This window comes from Kogia breviceps, chromosome 10, assembly GCF_026419965.1.
Source record: "Kogia breviceps isolate mKogBre1 chromosome 10, mKogBre1 haplotype 1, whole genome shotgun sequence".
Lineage (NCBI taxonomy): Eukaryota > Metazoa > Chordata > Mammalia > Artiodactyla > Physeteridae > Kogia > Kogia breviceps.
The window spans coordinates 7,596,502-7,621,404 of NC_081319.1; the positions used below are offsets into that span (position 1 = coordinate 7,596,502).

The window sequence follows — 24,903 nt, forward strand, 5'->3', positions numbered from 1 at the left end:
TTTTTAGTAGTATTTATGAGAAAGGCTTTTAAGATTTTTCGTTTGCCTAGTTTCCAAAATAGACTCTCTTTTTTTCCCCTTCTGATAAGAATTACCTCCTTGAAGTTTGCTTTTCAATTGATGGTTCTCAATTCATAGAGAAGACCAATTAGAATATTTAAATCTTAAAGACAGGGAGAAAGAATGTAAGTTCTTCCAATGAATAGGGCAGGTTTGGGGACTGGTAAAAAGGATGGGTGGGTGTTTTCTGTTCTTGTTGTAAATCAAGGACAGTTGTTTTTAATTCCTCCCAGACTTGGGTTGCTACCTGAAGGACATCATAGATTGACCCACCCACCCAGCTACTTTATCTCCAATTTGCTTCTTTTTTTAAAAAATTTCAATTTATTTTATTTATTTATTTTTGGCTGCGTTGGGTCTTTGTTGCTGTGCATGGGCTTTCTCTAGTTGTGGCGAGTGGAGGCTGCTCTTCATTGTGGTGCACATGCTTCTCACTGTGGTGGCTTCTCTTGTTGTGAAGCATGGGCTCTAGGCGCCGGGCTTCAGTAGTTGTGGCACACGGGCTCAGTAGTTGTGGTGCACGAGCTTCATTGCTCTGCAGCATGTGGGATCTTTCCGGACCAGGGCTCGAATCCGTGTCCCCTGCATTGGCAGGTGGATTCTTAACCATTACGCCACCAGGGAAGTCTCCCAATTTGCTTCTTTATATCAGGGATAAGATAGTCAACTAAGACGGAAATCAAAAGATTCCTATGTTGTAAACTTAGAGCTGCTTTTGGAATTTCTTTTTCTTCCTCTGGATATATGGTTTCATTTTAGCTTAGGGGAGAGGGCCTAAAAAGAAGTTCCTAACCAACTTTGAATATCAGCTTCCAATTTGGCCAACTTCTAACCACAGAGCTACTTAAAAAAAAAAAAAAAAAAAGATCCTTTCAAATATCTTGTCAGGCTTCATCTGGGACAAATGGTAAGTGTTACTGACAGTAATGAACAACCCCATGGACGCAAGAGGCACCTCCAGAGAGACTGCAAAAGATACTACCCTCCCAAGATCCAGAGCCACTCCCAAAGGTAGCCAAAGGCTTAGACCACTCCCTTGAGAGCTGGTGTGAAAAAAAAAAAAAAAAGCACAACCTAAATGTTGAGAACTATGATTTATTCGGTGAAATTTCTGAGGACTTAAGCCCGAAAGACAGCCTCTCAGATAGCTGTGAGGGGCTGCTCTGAAGAGGTAAGTGGGGGGAGCCAGGATATATAGGAGTTTTGTAACAAAAACCAGAGTCAGAACATCAAAAAATTACCTGTTAATTAAAGAAAACCAGACATCTCAAGTTAAGGAATTTAGCGCTTTTCTATGTATGTGAAGATGCAAGAGTCTGGGCTCTTTGAAATCATTCCTCTGATCTGCACCTTAACAACCTAGGGCCAGTATCCTACTTTTTTTCCATCCTGAATCCCCTCAGGGTACACAGTTGGGGGTGGCTGCCATAACTGCTTGGCTTGATGGCTTCTACATCCTTTGTTTACTGATAGGGCAGGCGACATTTTTCAAGCACCTTGGCAACAGTCAGTAGGACCCTAGCTGTGACCCGCATTCCTGCATATGTGAGTAGTGACAACCTGTATGCCCCAGGAAGGAAGAAACGTGAACCAAGATCTAAGAACACCAAACTAAACAGACAAAAAGGCAGTAGCTGTCCCTGGGAAAGAAAGGATTGATAACCAATGGGTGTACCCCAAAACTAAATTCACAAGAGCCTGGATTCGGAAAGGAAAACACAACGAAATTGTACCTTCCTTCCTCAACCAGGCACTACAGAGATTCAGAAAAGCTGACGCTGATAAGAATTCTCACCTTTCTCAGGCTTCTGCCAGTTTTCCCGGGATCCCATTTACAGGCTCCAGAGCAAGTGGAGTTTAGAGAGCACACTCCTCGTATCTACAAAAATCTGACAAGGTTTTCCGTTAATTTCAATTTTAGTTTCCCCTTGGCTGTTTAAGGAAGTAACTGGTGGCATTTTACCCGAGAACGCCTTGGAGTCCCATCAACCCTGAGAGAGGTCCAGGTGGGGGTCCCCTTCAGGGGTAAATGTGGGAGCATTCGAGTTAGTGTGGAAGGATTTGACAAACTTTCAAGGACATTCTCCCAGTGTCCCAATTAACTGCAAAACAGACATCGAATTCTGGGCTGGTGTTTTGTTGATGGACCCCAAGAGGGTGCAATGGGGGATGCCCCGTGTTTTAGATTTCTGGCCTTGGAGCTGTTGCTGTTATAAGATCACTAACTTGGAAGACTATTGTTTACTATCTTGTAGTCTCTTCAGAGTGGAAAGGCAATTCAGACTGAGAATTAGTAGACAGTGAGTTCTCGGGTAAAGGAGACTAGAGGGAGTAGTAGGAGTCATGTCAGTCTTAGAGTCTTTTATCTTAGGCACCTCTTGTGTCTTTAATTTTTCATTAGATTTTGCAACTGATCTTTCAATGAAGCTGTTTTGGAATCTTGAAAACTTTTGGAGGCCTATTTATTTTTAATTGAAGTATAGTTGATTTACAATGGAGTACAGTCGTGTTAATTAACACAACATTAACACAATGTTGTGTTAATTTCTGCTGTATAGCAAAGTGATTCAGTTACATATATATTATTCTTTATATTCTTTTCCATTATGGTTTATCACAAAATATTGAATACAGTTCCCTGTGCTTTACAGAAGGACCTTGTTGTTTATCCATTCTATATATAACAGTTTGCATCTGTAACCCCAAACTCCTACTCCATCCCTCCCCCACCCCACAGACCACAAGTCTGTTCTCTATGTCTGTGAGTCTGTTTTGTAGATAAGTTCATTTCTGTCATATTTTAGATTCCACATATAAATGATACCATATGGGGACTTCCCTGGTGGCGCAGTGGTTAAGAATGCACCTGCCAATGCAGAGGACACAGGTTCAAGCCCTGGCCTGGGAAGATCCCACATGCCGCAGGGCAACTAAGCCCATGTGCAACAACTACTAAGGCTGCGCTCTAGAGCCCGTGTGCCACAACTACTGAAGTCTGTGCACCTAGAGCCCGTGCTCTGCAACAAGAGAAGTCACCTCAATGAGAAGCCTGCACACTGCAGCCAAGAGTAGCCCCCACTCGCTGCAACTAGAGAAAGCCTGCACACAGCAAAGAAGGCCCAAAGCAGCCAAAAATAAATAAATATAAATAAATTTATACATTAAAAAGATACCATGGACATTTAAAAAAATAATGATATCATATGGTATTTGTCTTTCTCCTTCTGACTTACTTCACTTAGTATGATAATCTCTACTTGCATCTATGTTGCTGCAAATGGCATTATTTCGTTCTTTTTTATGCCTGAGTAGTATTCCATTGTATATATATTCCATTGTATATATGTACCACATCTTATTTATCCATTCATCTGTTGATGGACATTTAGGTTGTTTCTATATCTTGGCTATTGTGAATAGTACTGCTATAAACATACGGGTGCATGTATCTTTTTGAGTTATAGTTTTGTCAGAATACATGCCCAGCAATGGGATTGCTGGATCATATGGTAATTCTATTTTTAGTTGTCTTTATTTTTCCCCCTTTTTTTGGCTGTGCCGCACGGCATGAAGGATCTTAGTCCCCTGACTAGGGATGGAACCTGTGCCCCCTGCAGTGGAAGCATTGAGTCTTAACCACTGGACCACCAGGGAGGTCTCATATTTTTAGTTTTCTGAGGAACCTCCATACTATTTTCCACAGTGGTTGCACCAACTTACATTCCCACCAACAGTATAGGAGGAGAACGCTACCACTTCCAATGATTTGTTAATCAATCAACTAATTAACCAAGTTTATATGGAGTACTACTATGTGCCAGACACCAGGCAAGACCTGGGAGTGAGTGGTGGATCCTTGAGCTTTGCTATTCACCGTCTTGTAGGGAAGGAAGAGGGTAAACAGCAATCCAGTGGGTGGAATGCCGAGGAAGAGCAATTTAGATGTTCTGGCAAAGTTTGCTCTTCTGGAATCTCATCTGTAGAAAATCTGAACCAGGAGGCTGAGTTCCCAGTTGACATCTCTCCCAGGACAGCTGCCTGAATCAGAGAAGGAATTAACTCTTCAGCCAGACTAATATATGCCCTCAATTTAATATTGCTAAATTGTGGGACTTCCCTGGTGGTCCAGTGGTCAAGAATCCAGCTTCCAATGCAGGGGACAGAGGTTCAATCCTTGGTCGGGGAACTAAAATCCCACATGCCATGGGGCAACTAAGCCTGCACACCGCAACTACTGAGCCCGTGCGTCACAACTAGTGAGGAGCCTGTGTGCCACCATGAAGAGCCTGAGCACTGCAACTGAGAGCTGATGCAGCCAAAATAAATAAATAAATAAATGTTTTTTAAAAAATTGCCAAATGGTATCCCCAGAAAGATTCTGGGTAGAGTTTCATTATTGCTAATCAAGGGCCTGTCTGGTGGATTATTTAATGACAAGCCCCACTCTCATGACGTCTGACTTCAAGATGATTTTTTTGGCCCAGTTGAAGCCCAGGAAATTACATTTCTTTCTTTTTCTTTTTTTTTTTGTGGTACGCGGGTCTCTCACTGTTGTGGCCTCTCCAGTTGCAGAGCACGGGCTCCGGACGCGCAGGCTCAGTGGCCATGGCTCACAGGCCCAGCCGCTCCGCAGCATGTGGGATCTTCCTGGACCCGGGCACGAACCCGTGTCTCCTGCATCGGCAGGTGGATTCTCAATCACTGTGCCACCAGGGAAGCCCAGGAAATTACATTTCTGATTGTCAAGCCTATCCTTACAAATAACTGGGATGAATCCCCAAAGAAAAGTGCATGGACTTTGTGGAGTCAGGCAGACCTGGCTGTGGTGGGTTTCCAGGGTGTGTAACCTTGAGCAAGACACTTCTTTTTTTTCCCAGCTGTGCTGCACAGGATCTTAGTCCCTAGACCAGGGATTGAACCCCGGCTGGCAGTGAATGGACAGCCAGGGAATGCCCGAGCAAGGCACTTGTGTTCTCTAAGAATCAGTTTCCTCATCTGTAAAGTGGGGACACTGGCATCTTTGTCATTGGTCATCAGAAGGATTAAAGGCAATATGTATTATACAGACCCAACACATGGCAGTCAAGAACAAACGTTTTCTTTGTTTTTTCCTTGTTGCACAAAACGACACTCAAATCAGTTGGGCTTTCTAAATACGTTGGATTTCTTGCTAGAGAGAATGGCAGGGAGGTTACTCAACATGGCTGGGATTCTTTTTCTTTTTTCTCTTTTTATTAGTAAACTAAATTTTATTTTGGGGATTCTTTTAGTTGTATAGCTCTTTGGTCTTTAAAAATTTTTTTTCCAAACCAGGATGATATTTGACACTTCAGAAAAAAATCCAACATTGGCTGTTTATAGGATTAAGAATTATCCTTCATAGGAATGTAGAAAAGACATTCAGAGAAGAGAAACAGTGTGAAGTCAAACCAAGCTCTGGGAACTCATCATAACACATTTACTGGAAATGTCCATCTTATCCATAATTAAACTATAGCTGTTAAGTTTATACTGCAAGTGAGAAAAATAACTATTTTGACTCAATCTTTCTTTAAGATAAATTATCACTTTTTTCATAAGGTATCAGCTATAAGGAAGCTTACTGAAGTTTTGATTTTTTTTGAAAAGAAGTTAATGATCTGGAAGTTTCAACTCACTTGAGTTAAAGACTGCCTCCCCTCACAGGTCAGGGTGTACACCATGGTCTGCAGCAGGGGTGCACCTGTGTAAAATGGCTGGGATTCTTGTGACAGAGTTTTAAAAAGTAAATTAGTTCTATTTTATTTTAATTATAAAAGTAATACTGAATTTCAGCCTATATGGTAGACTGAGTTGATAACAAACTATCTTTTCTCCCGGTCTACACTTCTAGAACTGTTTGGAAATGTTGCCGATCAAAAAACCATTTCCAACTCCCAATTTGTCCTTTCTTCACCATTGGAAGACCCCACTTACCACTACAGAGAGTGGAGAACGCTCACATTCATTTTTCCAGCCTCTCTTGTGGATATAGGCAGGTTACTGAGTCCTGGCTATTGGGAACTGAGGGAAAGTTTGCAAAGGGACTCTGGGGAAGATTCTCCTCCCTAACAGAAAGAGAGGCACGAGAGGAAAAGCCCCCTTCCTTTACTCTAGGCATGGCCATGTCTGCTGCTGCCATCTTGTGACCATAATAAAGAATATTACAGATGGACTGCAGAGAGGAAAGATGGAAAGTTCTCGGTTCCTTGCTGTCATTGTTGAGTCACAAAGTTAAGTTGAGAATCCTTAATCTTTGCTACAACCATTCATCATTGAGTATTATGTTAGCTATAAATTTGTCATATATGGCATTTATTTTTTTTAATTTTTTATATATTTTTTATTTTTTTGTGGTACGCGGGCCTCTCACTGTTGTGGCCTCTCCCATTGCGGAGCGCAGGCTCCGGACGCGCAGGCTCAGCGGCCATGGCTCACGGGCCCAGCCGCTCTGCAGCATGTGGGATCTTCCCGGACTGGGGCAAGAACCCGTGTCCCCTGCATCGGCAGGCGGATTCTCAACCACTGCGCCACCAGGGAAGCCCCCATATATGGCATTTATTATGTTGAGGTATGTTCCTTCTATACCAAATCTGTTGAGAGATTTCATCATGAAAGGATGTTGAATTTTGTCAAAGTTTTTTTCTGCATGCATTGAGATGCTTATATGGTTTTTTATCTTTCATTCTATTAATATGGTGTATTATATTTACTGGTTTGCATATGTTGAGCCATCCTTGCATCCCAGAGATAAATACCACTTGATCATGATGTATGATCCTTTCAATGAACTGTTGAATTCAGTTTGTTAGTATTTTGTTGAGAATATTTGCATCAGTATTCATCAGGGATATTGGTCTGTAATTTTCTTTTCTTGGAGTATCCTGATCTAGCTTTGGTATCAGGGTAATGTTGTCCTCATAAAATGAGTTTGGTAGTATTCGCTCCCTTTCAATTTTTTGGAAGAGTTTGAAAAGGATGGGCATTGATTCTTCCTTAAATGTTTGGTAGAATTTACCCATAAAGGCACCTGGTCCTGGGTTTATCTTTGTGGGGACATTTTTGAATACTTATTCAATCTCCGTACTATCGGTTCAGATTTTCTATTTCTTCATCATTCAGTCTTGGCAGGTTGTATGTTTCTAGGAATTTATCCATTCTTTCTTTTTTTTAAAAAAAATTTTATTTATTTGGTTGCACCAGATCTTAGTTGCAGCAGGCGGGCTCCTTAGTTGCGGCTTGTGGGCTCCTTAGTTGTGGCTTGTCTGCTCCTTAGTTGCAGCACACGAGCTCCTTAGCTGTGGCATGCGAATTCTTAGTTGCGGCATGCATGTGGGATATAGTTCCCTGACCAGGGATTGAACCCCGGCCCCCTGCATTGGGAGCGTGGTGTCTTAGCCACTGGACCACCAGGGAAATCCCTATGCACAAGTTTCTGTGTGTACGTATGCTTTCATTTCTCTTAGGAAGACCTTGAGCTTGGAACACATGGAGAGCACTCACCTGACCCCAAATTAAGTTAAACTATGTATGTTTAGGGTATGTAAAGCTCCAGATGGTCAGGTTAGAACAAATGTGAGAATGTGTTTCTATGGCATCTGCTAGTCTTTGGGAGTTTCCCAGGTGCAATCACCTCTGCTTCTTATAGCCTTCCTATGTGTCAGATTTGAGGTCATAACCTAGTCACTGTTCTCCTATGTGAGGAGTGTAATTGCTGGGTCATATTATAATACTATGTTTAACATTTTGAGAAACTTACAAATTTCTTTCCATTTTGTATTCTTTTTTCTTTGGCCACGCTGCACGGCTTGTGGAATCTTAGTTCCCCAAATAGACATGGAACCCGTGCCCCCTGCAGTGGAACTGCGGAGTCCTAACCGCCGGACCGCCAGGGAATTCCCTCCAGTTTGTACTCCTACTATCCATGTATGAGGGTTCCGATTTCTCCATCCTCATCAACACTTGTTATTATCTGTCTTTTTAATTTTAGCTACCCTAGTCGTTGTGAAGAGGTATCTCAATGTGATTCAATTGATTTCTGACAAAGGTGCAAAGGTTATTCAAAGGAGAAAAGATAGTCTTTTCAACAAGTAGTGCCAGGGTTTCCCTGGTGGCACAGTGGTTGAGAGTCTGCCTGCCAGATGCGGGGGACACTGGTGCGGGAAGATCCCACATGCTGCGGAGCAACTGAGCCCATGCGCCACAACTACTGAGCCTGAGCTCTAGAGCCCACGTGCCACAACTACTGAAGCTCGCGCGCCTAGAGCCCGTGCTCCGCAACAAGAGAGGCCAAGGCAATGAGAAGCCCGCACACCGCAACGAAGAGTAGCCCCCAGTCACTGCAACTAGAGAAAGCCCACATGCAGCAACAAAGACCCAACAGCAGCCAAAAATAAATAAATAAAAAAAAATTATTTTAAAAAAGAAAAAAAAAAAAACTAGTGCCAGAACAATTGGATGTACATACGCAAAAGATGAACCTCAACTCTAACCTCTCATCATAAAGAAAAATTAACTCAAAATGGATGATAGACTTATATGTAAAGGTTAAAACTACACAACTTCTGAAAGGAAACTTAGAGGAAAATTTTTATTACCTAGATCAAGCACAAATTTCTTAGATATTATATAAAAAATATAATCCATAAAATAAAAAACGATAAATTGGCCTTCATCAAAATTAAGAACTTTTGCTCTTCAAAAGATACTGTTAAGAGAATGAAAAGATAAGCCACAAATTAGGAGAAAATATTCACAAAACACATACCTAACAAAGGATTTGTATCCATAATATATAAAGAACTCTCAGAACTTTATAATGAGATAACCAACAGCCCAACAGAAAATGGGCAAAAGATTTGAACAGACACTTCACTAGTTAAGCAAATAAGCACATGAGAAGATGTCCAACATCATTAGTCATTAGGGAAATGTAAATTAAAAGCCACTAAAATGGCTCAAATTGAAAAAAAAAAAGTATCAAGTTCTAGTGCAGATGAGGAACAACTAGAACACTTACACATTGCTGGTGGGAATGCAATGTGGTACAGCCACTCTAGAAAACTGTTGGTCATTTTCTTATAAAGTTAAATATATACTTATCATATGACTCAGCAATCTTACTCCTAGGTACTTACCTTAGAGAAGTGACAACTTATATTCATACAAAAGCCTATACATGAATGTTTAGGGTAGCCTTATTTATAATTTTCAAAATGTGGAAACAATCCAAATGGCCCTCAACTGGTGAACAGATAGATAAACTATGGTTCATCTATACAATGGATCCCTACGTAGCAACTAAAAGAAACCAACTACTGATACAGCCAATAACACGGTTGAATTGCAAATGTATTATATGCCAACTTAAGGAAGTTAGACTGAAAACGGTATATACTGCATGATTCCATTTATGTGACACTGTTGAAAAGGCAAAACCCACAGGGAAAGAAAACAAACAAGTGGTGGGAGTTTGGGATTGATATATACACACTATTATATTTAAAATAGAGAACCAACAAGGACCTACTGTATAGCACAGGGAACCCTACTCAGTATTCTGCAGTAACGTAAATGGAAAAATAATTTGAAAAAGAATATATATATATATATATATATAACTGAATCACTTTGCTGTGCACCTGAAACTAACACAACTTTGTAAATCAACTATAGTCCAATATAAAATAAAAATTAAAAATTAAAAACAAGAAAAAAACCCCAAACAAGTGGTTGTCCAGGGTTCAGGGTGAGGTGAGGAGCCTACATCAGAGGGAAAGTAGGGAATTTTGGGGGGTGATGGAACTGTTCTGTATTTTAATTGTGGCAGTGGTCACACACAACTCTATGTGTCTGTCAATACTGAAGTGAATGAATTTTATGGTATCTAAATTATACTTCTGGCCTTGTCTGAATTTCTTGTTTGGCCTCTGATCAATTTCTATTGATTGAGGAAGGCCAAGAACTCTGGTCGGTATCACATGGAGTGAGATATCCAGACCCCTAGGGGATGGACAGCCGGCCAGTCTATCCAGTTTCCATGTATGAGCTGCAATGAAACTAAACTAGATGGCATATTCTTTACCCTTCACTGTAAACATCTTCAGTCTGTTCTAAAGCGCTGCAGCTCCAGGATACTCGAGTCTCCTGGGTGGTGTTCGCTGATACCTACCCACTGTGAGGTGCAGCACACCAAGGTACGTTGCTCCATGTCAGACCACTATACCCTTTTCCAGGCCATCCTGGTCACCGTCTGTAGAGAACGCATCTTACCAGCAAGCCCGGATATGACGGTTCCCCACCACTGCTCATGCAGTCAAGAGTTGGGAATGTTCTAGAATTGCTTAATTAGGAAAGTTCTTTTCACACTCCAGTGGTGATTTTTGATTGAACTCAGCATGAGTTTTAATCCTCTGGCAATTCTTCCTGGATGAGCCTATGCTTTAAAAGATCTATGTTGGGCCACCAGGCTACTGAAATCCTGTTAATCCTTCAAGGCTCATTTCAAATGCTCCCTGCTCTAGGAAGCCTTCCTGGGTTTATTCTTCCCTCTCAACCAGTTGTGACCTCTTCCTCTGTCACATGTTCTCTTAAAGCATCTAGTTAAGTACCTAGGCACTGCCTAGGTACCCCAAAATGCTGATCCCTGCTTCTTCACCAGAGCACCTTTTGTAGGTCATTTACTGTGCTTATACTGAACTTGTTTTAAACCTGTTTCTCCCAACAATCCTCTGTCTGTCTGCCTGTCTGTCTCTCTCATAAAAGCAGGAACTGGGTCACTCCTTACACTGTGAAATTTATCCCTAAAATGCTCAATAATGTTCACGATCACATGGGAGACACTGTGATTGATATTTCATCCTCAGAAAATAGAGATGTACAGGGATCCATGGCTCTCCTCAAGTTTCATATGTGAGAGCTGGGATTCAAAACCAAGGTCATTGGAGACCTGAAGTTCAGAGCCCTTAAGTTGTAGAATGGTGGCTTTTACCTGGTAGATATACAAGGAAGATGTTGTATTGCCTTTCCCTATTAGTGATCTGTTACTCTGTGTACCACTAAAATTGCCTGTTTTTTGTCTATTAACCAATAAAGTGTTTTCTGAACAGCAAAAAAATAAGTAAATAAAATAAATTATACCTCTGAGACTTCCCTGGTGGTCCAGTGGTTAAGACTCCGCCCTTCCACTACAGGAGGCATAGGGTTTGATCCCTGGTCGGAGAGCTAAGATTCCGCATGCCATGCAGCACGGCCAAAAAATAAAAATTTTAAAATAAATTATACCTCAATAAAACTGACTTTCAAAAATTATACTTTGGGGAGCTTTAACTAGAAGATGGAACTAAAAATATATAGGTAACAACAACAACAAAGATGGAAGAATATGATTCTAAGTTAAAATATTCTAAGATCCATTTTTGCATAGGAGGAGTATAGAAATCTTAATTTACTTTAGATATTATGTTAGGTATCTCTGTTTAAAAATGTAGGGGTAACCAATAAAGGGTAGAAATAAAATACAGGCATCTCTTGCTTAACATCAGTAATCTGTGTTAGAAATCATATTCTCTGTGAAAACACAGACCAGAAGGAAGTGTAGTTCCCATTATTTTAAATGGGAAAAATTATAATGCATGATGTGTCAACACCAAACCCCAAACAATTTCCTAAAACATAAATAAAATACAGTGAATCACCTGTACACAAGCAACAGTCAATTGTATTAAGATTTAATATGATTAACCAGCAGTAGCCGCAGCACTTACCTCTGTCCCAAGGTCTGGGCAAGGGGAGAACTAGGCAGCCCTGTACAGGAGGCCCTCACACTTTCTTTCTTTTTTTTTTTTTTTTTTGCGGTACACGGCCCTTTCACTGCTGTGGCCTCTCCCATTGCGGAGCACAGGCTCCGGACGCACAGGCTCAGCAGCCATGGCTCACGCTCCGCGGCATTTGGGAATCTTCCCGGACCGGGGCACGAACCCGTGTCCCCTGCATTGGCAGGCGGACTCTCAACCACTGCGCCACCAGGGAAGCCATTTCTTCCTTTCTTGAAGAAACACAAAACCCTTAAGATTCATGTATTGTATGACGGAGAAAAAAAAAAGTAACTAATGTTCCCCCCCCCCAAAAGATAGTATACTTTGTACTTTGTAAAGTGTTCATTAAAATGGAAAAAAAATGAAAAATAACCAAAAAAGATTTAATATGATTAACACCACTGCTTCCTTCAAACAGTGTAGTACCAACATAAAGATAGACATACAGACCAACAGAACAGACTCTAGACTAGAAAACCTAGAAATAAAGCCGCACATATATGGTCAGTTGATTTTCAACAAGGATGCCAAAACCATTCAATGGGGAAAAAGACAGTCTTTTCAATAAATGGTACTGGGACAACCGGATAGCCACATGCGAAAGATTGAAGTTGGACCCTTACCTTACACCACGTACAAAAATTAACTCAAATAGATTAAAGACCTAAGCATAAGAGCTAAAACTATAAAACTGTTAGAAAAAAACACAGGGGAAAAGCTTTATGCCACTGTATTTGGCAATAATTTCTTGGATATGACACAAAAGCACAGGCAATGAAAGAAAAAATGGACAAATCTGACTTCATCAAAATTTACAACATTTGTACATCAAAGGACACTAACAAGAGAGTGAAAAGACAACCCACTGAGTTGGAGAAAATATTTACAAATCATATATCTGATAAGAGATTAATATTCTGAGAATATAAAGAACTCCTACAACTCAACAACAAACAAGCAACCCAATCCAAAAATGAAGAAAGGCTGTGAATAGACATTTCTCCAAAGAAGATGTATGAACATCAATAAGTCCATGAAAAGATGTTTAACATCCCTAGTCATTAGGGAAATGCAAATTAAAACCACAATGAAATACTACTTCATAGCAAGTAAGATGACAATTAAAACAAAACAGAAAATAACAAGTGTTGGCAAGGATGTGGAGAAATTAGAACGCTTGGCATTGCTGATGGGAATGTAAAATCGTGCAGCTGCTGTGGAAAACAGTTTGGTGGTTTCTCAAGAAGTTAAACATAGGATTACCATATGATCTAGCAATTTCAGTTTTAGGTTTATAGCCAAAAGAATTGAAAGCAGGGACTCAAATGGTTATTTGTACACCAACGTTCATAGCAGTGTTATTCCCAATAGTCAAAAGGTAGAAACAACACAAATGTCGATCAACAGATAAATGGATAGACAAAATATATTATATACATAAATTGAAACAGTGACTTTAAAAAATACAACTTTGATACATGCTACAACATGGATGAACCTGGGAAACATTATGCTAAGGAAAATAAGCCAGACACAAAAGGACAAATATTGTATGATTCCACTTGGATAAGGTACCTAGAATAGGCCAATTCATAGACAGAAAGTAGAACAGAAGTTACCAGGGGCTGGGGGACACAGAAGAAATAGGAAGTTATTGTTTAATAGGTACAGAGTTTGTTTGAGATGATGAAAAAGTTCTGGAAATGGAAGTGGTGATGGCTGCACGTTGTGATTGTACTTGATGTCACTGAATGTACACTTAAAAATGGTTAAAAGAGTAAGTTTTGTTCTGTATATTTTACTACACACAAAAAGCAAAACCAGAAACCACTGCTTCCTAACCATCAAACAAATGATGCTGCTGTTAGCAAACGAGAGCCTTGTGTGTAACAGCCCGATACCATGATACTTCCCTTAGCACCAACATCTCAGATACACACCCATTTTGTTGATGTGGAGGCACAATTTACAAAGAACACTTCATTCTGATATTCTACCAATAGTGGCTGGAATATTGCTTGAGCTATTTCCTACACTGAGTTCTGTTTAAAACATTTTGCTGAGTTTTAGGGATGTAAATATAAAATTTTCTTATCTAAATATTGGCCAGAAAATGTTGCGTTGAGAGATAAGAAACTTGTGTGATGTTCTGGTATTGAAAACCAAGAGGATTCTCATGGGAAATGTCTCACAAAGTATGAATTACAGATCTTCCAAACTAAGAGAAGCAAAATCAAGAATAAAGAAAATTAACCATTAAAATAGAAGGCTTGGAAGGAGAAAAAAGATGCATAGAGAAAGCATAGTAAATGTAAAACACAAAATTAGATGGTAGAATTAAGTTCACATTGATCAATAATCACAATAAATGTAAACAGATGAATGTTTACCTATTATAAGACAGAGACTTTAATATTGGACTTTTTTATGAAGCTTTTTGATTTTTACAAGACACTCCAAAAACATAATGACAGAAAGACTAAAGATAAAAGACTATATTTTAGGAAAATACTAGTCAAAAGAATGCCAGTATGCATCTATTATAATAACTTCGTCTCAATATACGTAGCAAAAAATCAATAGACTCACAAGGAGAAACTGGTAAATCAGCAATCATAATGGGAGATTTTCCTCCCCAACATTTTTTAATGAAAAATTTCCAATGTACCACAAGCTGGGAGAATCTTAGAGCATATATCCAAATACTTATGGTCTAATTCTACTAATAACAGTTTTACTCTGTATTTGCTTTTTCACAGGTCTATCAATCTCTCCATCTTTTATTCATTTATTAAGCCATCTTATTTTGTATGTATTTCAAAGTAAATTCAGTTCCTTTTCCCTTAAAGACTTCATTAAATAAGGTTGAATATCTGATTGAAATTTTTTCTTTTGAAATGAATTTTATATACAATGAAATACACAAATCTTAAGTGTATATTTGCTGAGTTTTCACAACTGCATATATCTGTGTAACCTAAACTCCAGGCAAGATACAGAACATTACCATCTTCCATAAAATTCTCTCATCTCCTTTCACAGTCAATCAAAATGGGAGATTTCTGGGGCTTCCCTGGTGGAGTAGTGGTTGAGAGTTTGCCTGCCAATGCCGGGGACATGGGTTCGTGCCCCGGTCTGGGAAGATCCCACATGCCGCGGAGCGTCTGGGCCCGTAAGCCATGGCCGCTGAGCCTGCACGCCCACGTACCGAAAAAAAAAAAAAAAAGGGAGATTTTTATTTAACTTTCTTTTTTAAAAAAAAATATATAAATTTATTTATTTATTGGCTGCATCAGGTCTCCATTGTTGTGCGCGGGCTTTCTCTAGTTGCAGTGAGTGGGGGCTACTCTTTGTTGTGGTGCGCGGGCTTCTCATTGCAGTGACTTCTCTTCTTGTGGAGCACAGGCTCTAGGCATGCAGGCTTCAGTAGTTGTGGCTCGTGGGCTCTAGAGCGCAGGCTCAGTAGTTGTGGCACACGGGCTTAGTTGCTCCACGGCATGTGGGATCTTCCCAGACCAGGGCTCGAACCCATGTCCTCTGCATTGGCAGGCCGATTCTTAATTACTGTGCCACCAGGTAAGTCCCAATAATGGGAGATTTTAACACACTTCTCAGAAATGCATGGATCAAGCAAACAGAAAAAAAAAAAAGAGTAATGATCTACAAAATGTGAACAATGCAATTACCGGACTTGAGCTGACAGACATAGAAAGAACTTCCTTCCGTTAACAGGGAGAGCATATTCTTTTTTTTTTTTTTTTTTTTTTTTGTGGTACGTGGGCCTCTCACTGTTGTGGCCTCTCCCGTTGCGGAGCACAGGCTCTGGACGCACAGGCTCAGCGGCCACGGCTCACGGGCCCAGCCACTCCACGGCATGTGGGATCTTCCCGGGCCAGGGCACGAACCCGTGTCCCCTGCATCGGCAGGCGGACTCTCAACCACTGAGCCAACAGGGAAGCCCGAGAGCATATTCTTTGAAAGCACATTTATGAATATGAACCGTGTACTAGGCCTCAAAGGGATATTCCACAGACTCCAAAGTATGAGTATCACACAGACCACATTCTCTGACCACAAAGCTAGCAAACCCATCTTGCCATGGCTTGGGAAGCTCTTGCCTGGGCATGGAGCCAACCACGGATGGGAAAGCAGGGTCCATCGGTAGATGTCGATTCCCAGCCCTATCACATGAGCTGCTGGATCCTACTGGAACCTACTCCTGCTTATGCCAGTTTTTACTGGGTCTCTATCATTTGCAACCCAAGAGTTCTGAATAAAACAGATACTTCCCAGGTGAGACATGGTACAGCTATGAAGGCATCTTGTTATTGAATGAACAATTCTTCACATGTAAAGTTTGTTTCAAGTATAGAGCCCGTTATTTCATCACCCATGAAAGAATACATACTTTTTTAATGATGTCCTCTTTATAGACGAAACAACTGAGATTCCAAAAGTTGAATGACTCATTCAATATCATAGCTCCAGTGAGCCCCTTCACATGGCTCTAAAAATCTCTGAGTGAACCTCTGTCATTCTAATTCTACTCCATCTGTTTCCTTGTTCCTGCACTAGACAGTGAGTTCCTCCAGGGCAGGGACCAGGTCTTCCTCATCTTTGTGTCTCCACTGCCTAGCAAAGGACCTGTCAAGTAGAAGATGTCACTGACACTTACTAGCTGAGTGGTTGAAGGAATGAATGACTTGATTATGAAGTCAAAGAGCAAGATTTAATGTGTGAGTTTGAGGGAGGAAAGAGAAAGAAATGGCCTTCCTTAGTACTCTTTCAGGGACATGAGACAGAAAACTAATTCAAACCATTGTAAAGAAAAGAGGGCGATTTAAGAAAACCATAGAAAGACAGGCATAACTTTTGCCACAGGCTCTTAAAAGTATTAAGAACCTCTTCGGACTTCCCTGGTGGCACAGTGGTTAAGAATCCATCTGCCAATGCAGGGGACTTGGGTTCGAGCCCTGGCCCGGGAAGATCCCACATGCTATGGAGCAAGTAAGCCCATGTGCCACAACTACTGAGCATGCGTTCTAGAGCCTGTGAGCCACAACTGCTGAGCCCTAGTGCCACAACTACTGAAGCCTGCATGCTTAGAGCCCATGCTCAGCAACATGAGAAGCCACTGCGATGAGAAGCCCGCGCACCGCAACGAAGACCCAATGCAGCCATTAAAAAAAAAAAAAAAAAAAAAGAAAGAAACTCTTCATCTGTCTGAGGATATGTTGGCCTATTCTCTTGGTCTTTGCCATGGGACGGTGAACATGTAGCATCCTTACAGCTTATAATCCAAGGAATGAAGAGCTGAGACTTGAACCCAGATGGTCTGATGCCAGTAAGCACATGATATGGACATAAACAGGAAACCCAGGGGGTTGAGAAGACTTGAATCCACTCTACAGAATAATCTATATGGCACGGTAGTTAAGAAAGTGGGCTCTACCTAGGGATAAATACCAGCTGTTTCACTTGCTAGAGGTGTGATTTTGGGGAAGTAATTTTTTTTTCTTTCTGGCCACACCTCGAGGCAGGCAGGATCCTACTTCCCCAACCAGGGATCAAACCTGTGCTCCCTGCAGTGGAAGTGTAGAATCTTAACCCCTGGACTGCCAGGGAAGTCCCTGGGGAAGTAATTTAACTTCTGTGTCCTCTTCTGTAAAATGGGCATACCTCATTTTCCTCACGTGTAAAACAGTACACATCTGTATTAGTTTGCTAGGGCCACTGTTATAAAATACTACAAGCTGCGTGGCTTAAACAACAGAAATTTATTTTCTCACAGTTCTGGAGGCTAAAAGTCCAAGATCAAGGTGCTGGCAGGGTTGGTTTCTGGGGAGGCCCCTCAGAAGGTGGCTCCTTTCTTGCTGTGTCCCCCATGGTCCTCATCTAGTCTCTGTCCTAATCTCCTCTTAAAAGGACACCAGTGATACTGGATTAGGGCCCACCCATGTCACCTCACTTTACCTTAATCATCTCTTTAAAGGCCCTATCTCCAACTAGTCACATTTTGAGGTACTGGAAGTTAGGACTTGAACATATGAATTTGGGGGTGGGGGAGAGGGATATAACTCAGCCCATAACACTACCTCTTAGGGTTATTGTGAAGATTAAATGAGACAATATACCTAAAGCAAAGATCAGGGGACCTAGAATGCTCTAAGAGCTTAATAACCGTTCAATGTAACTGAACACTTACTTTAGGCATAAGGGTATCTGACAAGTCACAAACCTTTCTCTGCTAGGATATTGGCTGGAAGTGCCCTGGGGGCTTCTCTCATCCAGGTGCTCAGTCCAGGATCATCTTTGCCTTATGGTTTACAGTCCCCAACTTGAGCTCACAACTGTTCTGTTCTGTTCTTCCTGTGGAGAGTTCTCAGACTTCCTTTCTGTAACTGCTCCAAGGTTAGTCTTGAAAACAAGGAGACATTCTGTCCCAGCTACTTATAGCTCTGCAAGTGCCTTTCCAATACCACTGTAACTTCTACTCCTTGGGCAAGCCACTTATTAAAATTTAATGACAATCACTTACATTTATAAAGCCATTTTCAGTTTACAAAGCTCTTTTCCATGCATTCTCTCTCTTGATCCTCATAACATCTGTAGGAAGGAAGGATGTTTTCCCCTATTTTATAAATGAAGAAAATGAGGCTGTGAGGAGTAGCCTCATCATCCTAGGTCGTTCAGTGGCAGAGATGCACCTCAAATTCTTGTCTTTGGGTTCCAATATGTCAGGAGTAGCTCACCCTTTCAGGCATTTTTCTACAATATAAATAATCCAGTACACCAGCCCGGGTTGGGGGAGATGTAGGTAAATTATTTGGGACTATTTTGACTGGAAGTGACAAAAACCCAATGCAAACTGGCTTCAGCAAAAACTGAATTCATTGGTTTACCTAACAGAACAATCCAAAAGCAGGTCTTCAGGCATGGATGGATCCAGGTGCTCAAATTATGTCACCAGGACTGTCTCTCTCCATTTCTTAGCTTCTCTTTGTGTTCACTTTATTCTTAGACAATCTCTCTGCTTGGCGTGTCAAAGATGCCCCCCCCCCCAACCCATGGTTGAAGCTGAAGCCCCAGCTCAACAAACTCAGTAAAAGGGGAACAATCGCTTTCTCGTAAATGGCAACAGATGACCTGGATATCATTCTTAACTATTTGGATTGGCTTACGGGCCCACCCAGAGCCAATCACTGTGTCTAGAACAATGAAATATGTTCATTGTCCAGGCCTGATCATTTGTCCCCCTCCGGAGAGGAGTAGGGTGAGTCTCACCAAATCCAGGGCCTGAGTGAGGGGGAAAGGAGTTTCTTTAAAGACAAAGTACTGATGTCAGAAGCGGTGTGGGTGGCAGGCAGCTCTCTCCAGGGTGTCATTGCTCTGCAGAGCTAGAACAGAGCAACCAGTGAGGAGCTGGGGGCCCATCTTAGCAAGAACTCTCAGTTCGTCCCTGAAGAGAGAGTAGTAAGTGGACTTCTGTGATTTTTTTCCTGGAGTGCCTAGCTTGGCTCAGCAGGATAGGAGAAAAGACAATAATTCATGGCAGAATAAGGAGAAAAGATGGAACTTCTGGCTCTGGTAACTTATATTCAGAACAGTACCCACACCAGGAGCACCCATAGAAGGAGACTTTGAGGTGCCCTTTGAGGAGGACTTCCCTCCCCCCCTCTTCCCAGCACCTTCTGTCTCCCCACGAAGCTGTGAGCTCCAGGAGGGCAGGGACCACGTCTGTTTTACCCAGCATCTTCTCCCAGGGCCTAGCATAGTGCTGTGCTGGCACACTGCAGGAGCCTATCACATATTTATTGGGTGGATGAAAAAAATTAATGAATCAGGTTGATCACCTGAATTGGCAGGATGGACTCACCTCTTTGTACAAGTCAGTCCCCCTCTTTGGCTTCTGTTCTCCATCTGTCAAGTGGGAGGTGTAGAATGAGACTCTCTTCACAGCCCCTTCCAGCTCATGCTTCTGCGATCTTAGGGTTCTCAGGAGACAGCCTGGATGCCTCTTCAAGGAACCAGTGGGAGTGGGAGGGGAAACCAAATTGAATGAACATACTGTCTCAGGTGAGATGACTTCACATGGGTCTGTGGTCCCCAAATTGTGGGGGACTGCACATTTATTTTTAATTTGGGAAGGAAATAACACTGCCTGTTTCTTATTTTGCCAAATAAGGCCACTGCGGGGGTGGGGGGTGGAACAACTGTCGTTAACTATCATTACCATTTCTTTAAAAAATGGAATAATTTTTTATACCAGGAAGGCAGGAAGTACATCATCTCAGAAACAAAACAAAACAAAACAAAAAAACAGTCCCTCTACCACGGGAAAAAAGACAGGTGGCAACCTCACATAATGATAATTGTTTTTGTTTGTTTGTTTGTTTTTGCAGTGCGCGGGTCTTTCACTGTTGTGGCCTCTCCCGTTGCGGAGCACAGGTTCCGGACGCGCAGGCTCAGCGGCCATGGCTCACGGGCCCAGCCACTACGCGGCATGTGGCATCTTCGCGGACCAGGGCACGAACCCGTGTCCCCTGCATCGGCAGGCGGACTCTCAACCACTGTACCACCAGGGAAGCCCAATAATTATGGTTTTTTTTGCAGACAGATCTAAATTTCACCAGACTGATCCCTGTGTATGGTCCAGTATTTGGAACCTACTAACAGAGCTTATTTTCACCACCTCTCAACACCTGTGAAGTGGGGCTTAATCCGCCCACTTTACAGATGGGGAAACAGAGGTTCAGAGAGCAAGTGCAAGGTCACGGAGACCGTTAAGTAGTAGTCAGAGTTTTCTGGATGACAACCCAGACCATCTTGGCAGATTCTAAGCCAAAAGGCATTTCACTGCAGGAAAGAAATGACCTGCACTGGCTCCCTTGGAGTGTCCCCTCGTATTCTCGGGCCTAACCGCAAACTGCCTGGACTGGTATGCTCTGTTCTTTAACACACCCTCCTGATGTGTCCGCTTCATGCAGGGCACTGGGACAGTGTAGGGAGAGAAACCAACACGTTCCCAGCCTCCTTTTCTCCTGTTCCCCATACTCACCCCGGGTCCCGCTCTCCAGGCCCAGCTCCACACACTGGCGGCCAACGAATCCCCACCGCGGGCGTGGGCCGCTAACAGTTTAGGAGGTTCCCTCTCCCAGAGGTGCCGGCAATTTCCTAGGAGACTCTGGGAACCTTCAACGCCTCCAAGACCCAAAGGACTGGAAGCGTAACAGTGCCACTCGACAGGCACTGTGGTAGGCTGTACCCGAGGTGATTTGCGAGCAAGGGAGCAGTTCAAACGCTGTGAACTAACACCCTGTTCTGCCCCTCCCCCGTTCCCATGGGCTTTGCGTGGACCCACAGTCGCACAGCTCCGGCCGGAAGGAGGGGGTCCCCCAAATTAGAAGGCCTTACTGTGGCGGGGGCTGACTGCTCCGGCTGGGGGAGCCCAGGGACTGTGCCGACCCCTCTCCGGGACCCGCACACACCCGAGCTCCCTTTCCCGTTCCGCTCCGCCCCGCACGCCGGCGGCAGGAACGCGCCTCCGTCGGGCCGCGCCGGTGCCCGAGAGCTCGCGCCCCCGCGCGGGAGCGCGCCCCGGGGAGAGCCCGAGCAAGATGGAGGCCGCGCCGAGGCCGTCGCCTGGGCCCGGAAAGCCGCCGCTCGGAGCGCCGAGCTGCGGCGCCTAGGCCGTGCCAGTCCCGGACCCACTGCTCCGGACCGGGCCCAGGTTGGTCTCCCCGCACCCCCTTCCCGCGGCCGCAGCCTCCGCGCGCGTCCAGCCTGGGCGCGCGGCAGCCTCCCCCCCACCCCACCCCTGGCCCTACCCGGGCCCGGCCGCTTCCCCGCGCCCCGGGGACAGCCCCTGACCACTGCCCGCCCCTCGCGGCTCGGGCTGCCTGCCGGCGCCTGTCCCTCGTCCGCTTGGCCTGGAAAACCTCTCTCCCTGTAGCCCTGGCCCGCCAAACCTAGGCTCCCCCCAAGCCCTGTCTTCTGAGGGACCCTCCCAACCCCCCCCGCCCCCTGTTCAGACCCTGCGGCTCCGGCCCCCGATGTCCCTCTGGCCTCATCCTGGTTCCTGCACTTCGCCCTCCCTGCCCCAGCCCCCATATCATCTTCCCAGTCCCCTGGCGCTAGCCCCTTACATCCCCTTCTTAGCCCCTCGTAGAAGCGCCCACCCCCCTCTCCACAGCCCCTTTCTAGACACCCAATACCAGACCTCCTTTTACCCCGAACACCAGCCCCCAGATTCCCTTCCGAGCTCCCTGTAAAACCCCGCTGCTAATTCTCCGCTGCCGGTCTCCAGCCTCCATTCCATCTCCCCACGGTCCGCTCTTACTTCGCCGGTACCAGCCCCCAAGCCCCCTCCCCAACGCCACCGTAACCACTTGCTAGCGCCCCGCCTCCAGCTCTCCTGTGCTCATTCCAGCTCCCTCATCCCAGCCCCCCAACTTTCACATGGCCTCTTCCTATGTCCCCGAATCGGAGATCTTTGCCAGTCTCCCCCTACCCTGACACCTTCCCGATACTCTCATGACCCCCTCCTAGCTCCTCCATACCAGCCCCCGGGTCCCCTCAGCTCCGCCTCAGGCCCCGCCCTCGCGGGTTCCTTGGCTCAGGGTCGCTTCTCGCGTGCGTCCCCAGCTCCCGCCCGGCAGCCCGGCGGTCGGTCCCGGGCCGGCGGCCCCCGCAAGCCGCCGCCGGCCCCGCCCCCGGGCACCATGCTGCCCTCGCAGGAGGCCTCCAAGCTCTACCACGAGCACTACATGCGGAACTCGCGGGCCATCGGTGTGCTATGGGCCATCTTCACCATCTGCTTCGCCATCATCAACGTGGTGGTCTTCATCCAGCCCTACTGGGTGGGCGACAGCGTGAGCACCCCCAAGCCTGGCTACTTCGGCCTCTTCCACTACTGTGTGGGCAGCGGGCTGGCGGGCCGCGAGCTCACCTGCCGCGGCTCGTTCACCGACTTCAGCACTATCCCGTCCGGCGCCTTCAAGGCGGCCGCCTTCTTCGTGCTGCTCTCCATGGTGCTGATCCTCGGCTGCATCACCTGCTTTGCTCTTTTCTTCTTCTGCAACACGGCCACGGTCTACAAGATCTGCGCCTGGATGCAGCTCTTGGCAGGTAGGGGAGGGGCGGGGGTGGGACTCCTAGAACAGACGCTGAGGAAGGGGCTTCTTCTTCCGGGACCCCTTCTTGGAGGAGTCAGAGACAGATTCTGCTCCTCTGTCTAAAGACACACCTCCTTCGCTGACTCTAAGCAGCCACCGGGGAGGGGATTCTATGAGAGAGACACCTTGGGGCAGAGGGCAGAGCCTTAAAACTGGGTCTATAGGTCTGTGTGCTTGGATGTGGGCAGATTGCGTTTATTGATGAGTGAGCATTATGTCTGCGTTTCTGAGGGTCTCTGAGAAAGAGACCCTTGGCTCTTAAGGGAAATAACTATCTGAATGAGGAGTTACTCTTAGGTGTGAGCAATTTCTGTTGCATTGAAACAAGCATGAGCGACTTCCCTGGTGGTCCAGTGGTTAAGATTCTGCGCTCCCAATGCAGGGGGCACGGGTTGGATCCCTGGTAGGGGAACTGAGATCCCGCATGCCACACGGCGCGACCTAAAAAATTAAAAACAAACAAAAAATTGAGATGGGGAATCAAGAGATCTGACAGTGACCTTTAACTTGCTAACTTTATCAATTTGGATGTTTCCCTTTACTTCTCTGAGGCTCAGTTTCCCCATCTGTAAAACAGTGGAGAAGAGTCCAGGAACTCATGAAAGAGTAATTTATAAACTATAAAGTTGGGAAAAGATGGAGGGTGGTGGTAAGAGAAGGCTGTCTATAGTGTCTGTCCAATGTTTGAAGGGTAGGTGGTTGGCAGCACCCGGCACCATGGGCCTCTGGAGAGCAGGTCTGCAGCCTCCCACCCTCACCAAGGCAGGAAGGGTTCTGGTGCCATGCCTAGTGGGAATGAGTCTCTGGGAGCCTCTGAAATGTTTGGCTAAGGCAGACACCTTGCCCTAAAAACCAGAGAAGGACCTTTTAGGAGTAAGAACTGCTGAGACAGTTTTCCGGGATCCATTAGAGTCCCCCATCACTGCCTACCTTTCAATCGAAGACAGATTTTGAAGATTCAGCAACTTGGGCATTTGCCTTGTTGCAGGCAGGGAAGAGAGTTGGGCTGAGGACAGTAGGGCCAGGGGATGGCAGGGATGGAGGAGGAGGGCCGATGAAGGCTGGTGAAGGAAAAAGTTTAGAGCCTTCCAGGGTTGAGAAAGAGAAGGGAAAATGTGATGGTCATGCAGCAGAGATGGTTTTTAGAAATAAGCACCTCAGGATATTCAACAAGTGTCAGCCCGTTCAAAAGAGACTTCCTGAAGAAGCTGTTCTGTCACTTGTTGATGGTTCCACTCCTCAAAACATTGTAGGAAATTGTCATTGGATTGTGGGGTGTATACTCTTGAACATCGTCCTTGAGGGGAAACCTCTATTTTTAAAAAAAAAATTAAATAATTTATTTATTTTTGGCTGCACTGGGTCTTCGTTGCTGTGCATGGGCTTTCTCTAGTTGCGGTGAGTGGGGGCTACTCTTCGTTGCGGTGCACAGGCTTCACATTGCAGTGGCTTCTCTTGTTGTGGAGCACGGGCTCTAGGCGCGTGGGTTTCAGTAGTTGTGGCACGCGGGCTCAGTAGTTGTGGCTGGCGGGCTCTAGAGTGCAGGCTCAGTAGTTGTGGCGCACAGGCTTAGTTGCTCTGCGACATGTAGGATCTTCCCGGACCAGGGATCGAACCTGTGTCCCCCGCGTTGGCAGGCGGATTCTTAACTACTGTGCCACCAGGGAAGTCCCCAACCTCCATTTTTTTAAAGGAGGACTATGATTTTTGGAAATGGCCAAGTGTAGAATACACAATGGATGGGAGTTCCCTAGTGGCACAGTGATTAAGACTCCGTGCTCCTGATGCAAGGGACCCGGGTTCAATCCCTGGTCAGGGAACTAGATCCCACATGC

General features: G+C 44.6%; 2 protein-coding genes across 2 annotated transcripts in view; one reads left to right on the forward strand and one right to left on the reverse strand.

Annotated features, from left to right (window-relative positions):
- Positions 1–24,903, reverse strand: part of MTMR14 (myotubularin related protein 14) — a 101,548-nt gene that overhangs the window by 56,822 nt on the left and 19,823 nt on the right. The gene's annotated exons all lie outside the window — the stretch shown is intronic.
- LHFPL4 (LHFPL tetraspan subfamily member 4) overlaps positions 22,548–24,903 on the forward strand; it is a 29,153-nt gene continuing 26,797 nt past the window's right edge. Inside the window, exon 1 of the mRNA XM_059077755.2 lies at positions 22,548–23,021. Within this exon, the coding sequence (XP_058933738.1) occupies positions 22,616–23,021 (406 nt within the window). The 5' untranslated portion in view covers positions 22,548–22,615. The remainder of the gene's footprint in view (positions 23,022–24,903) is intronic.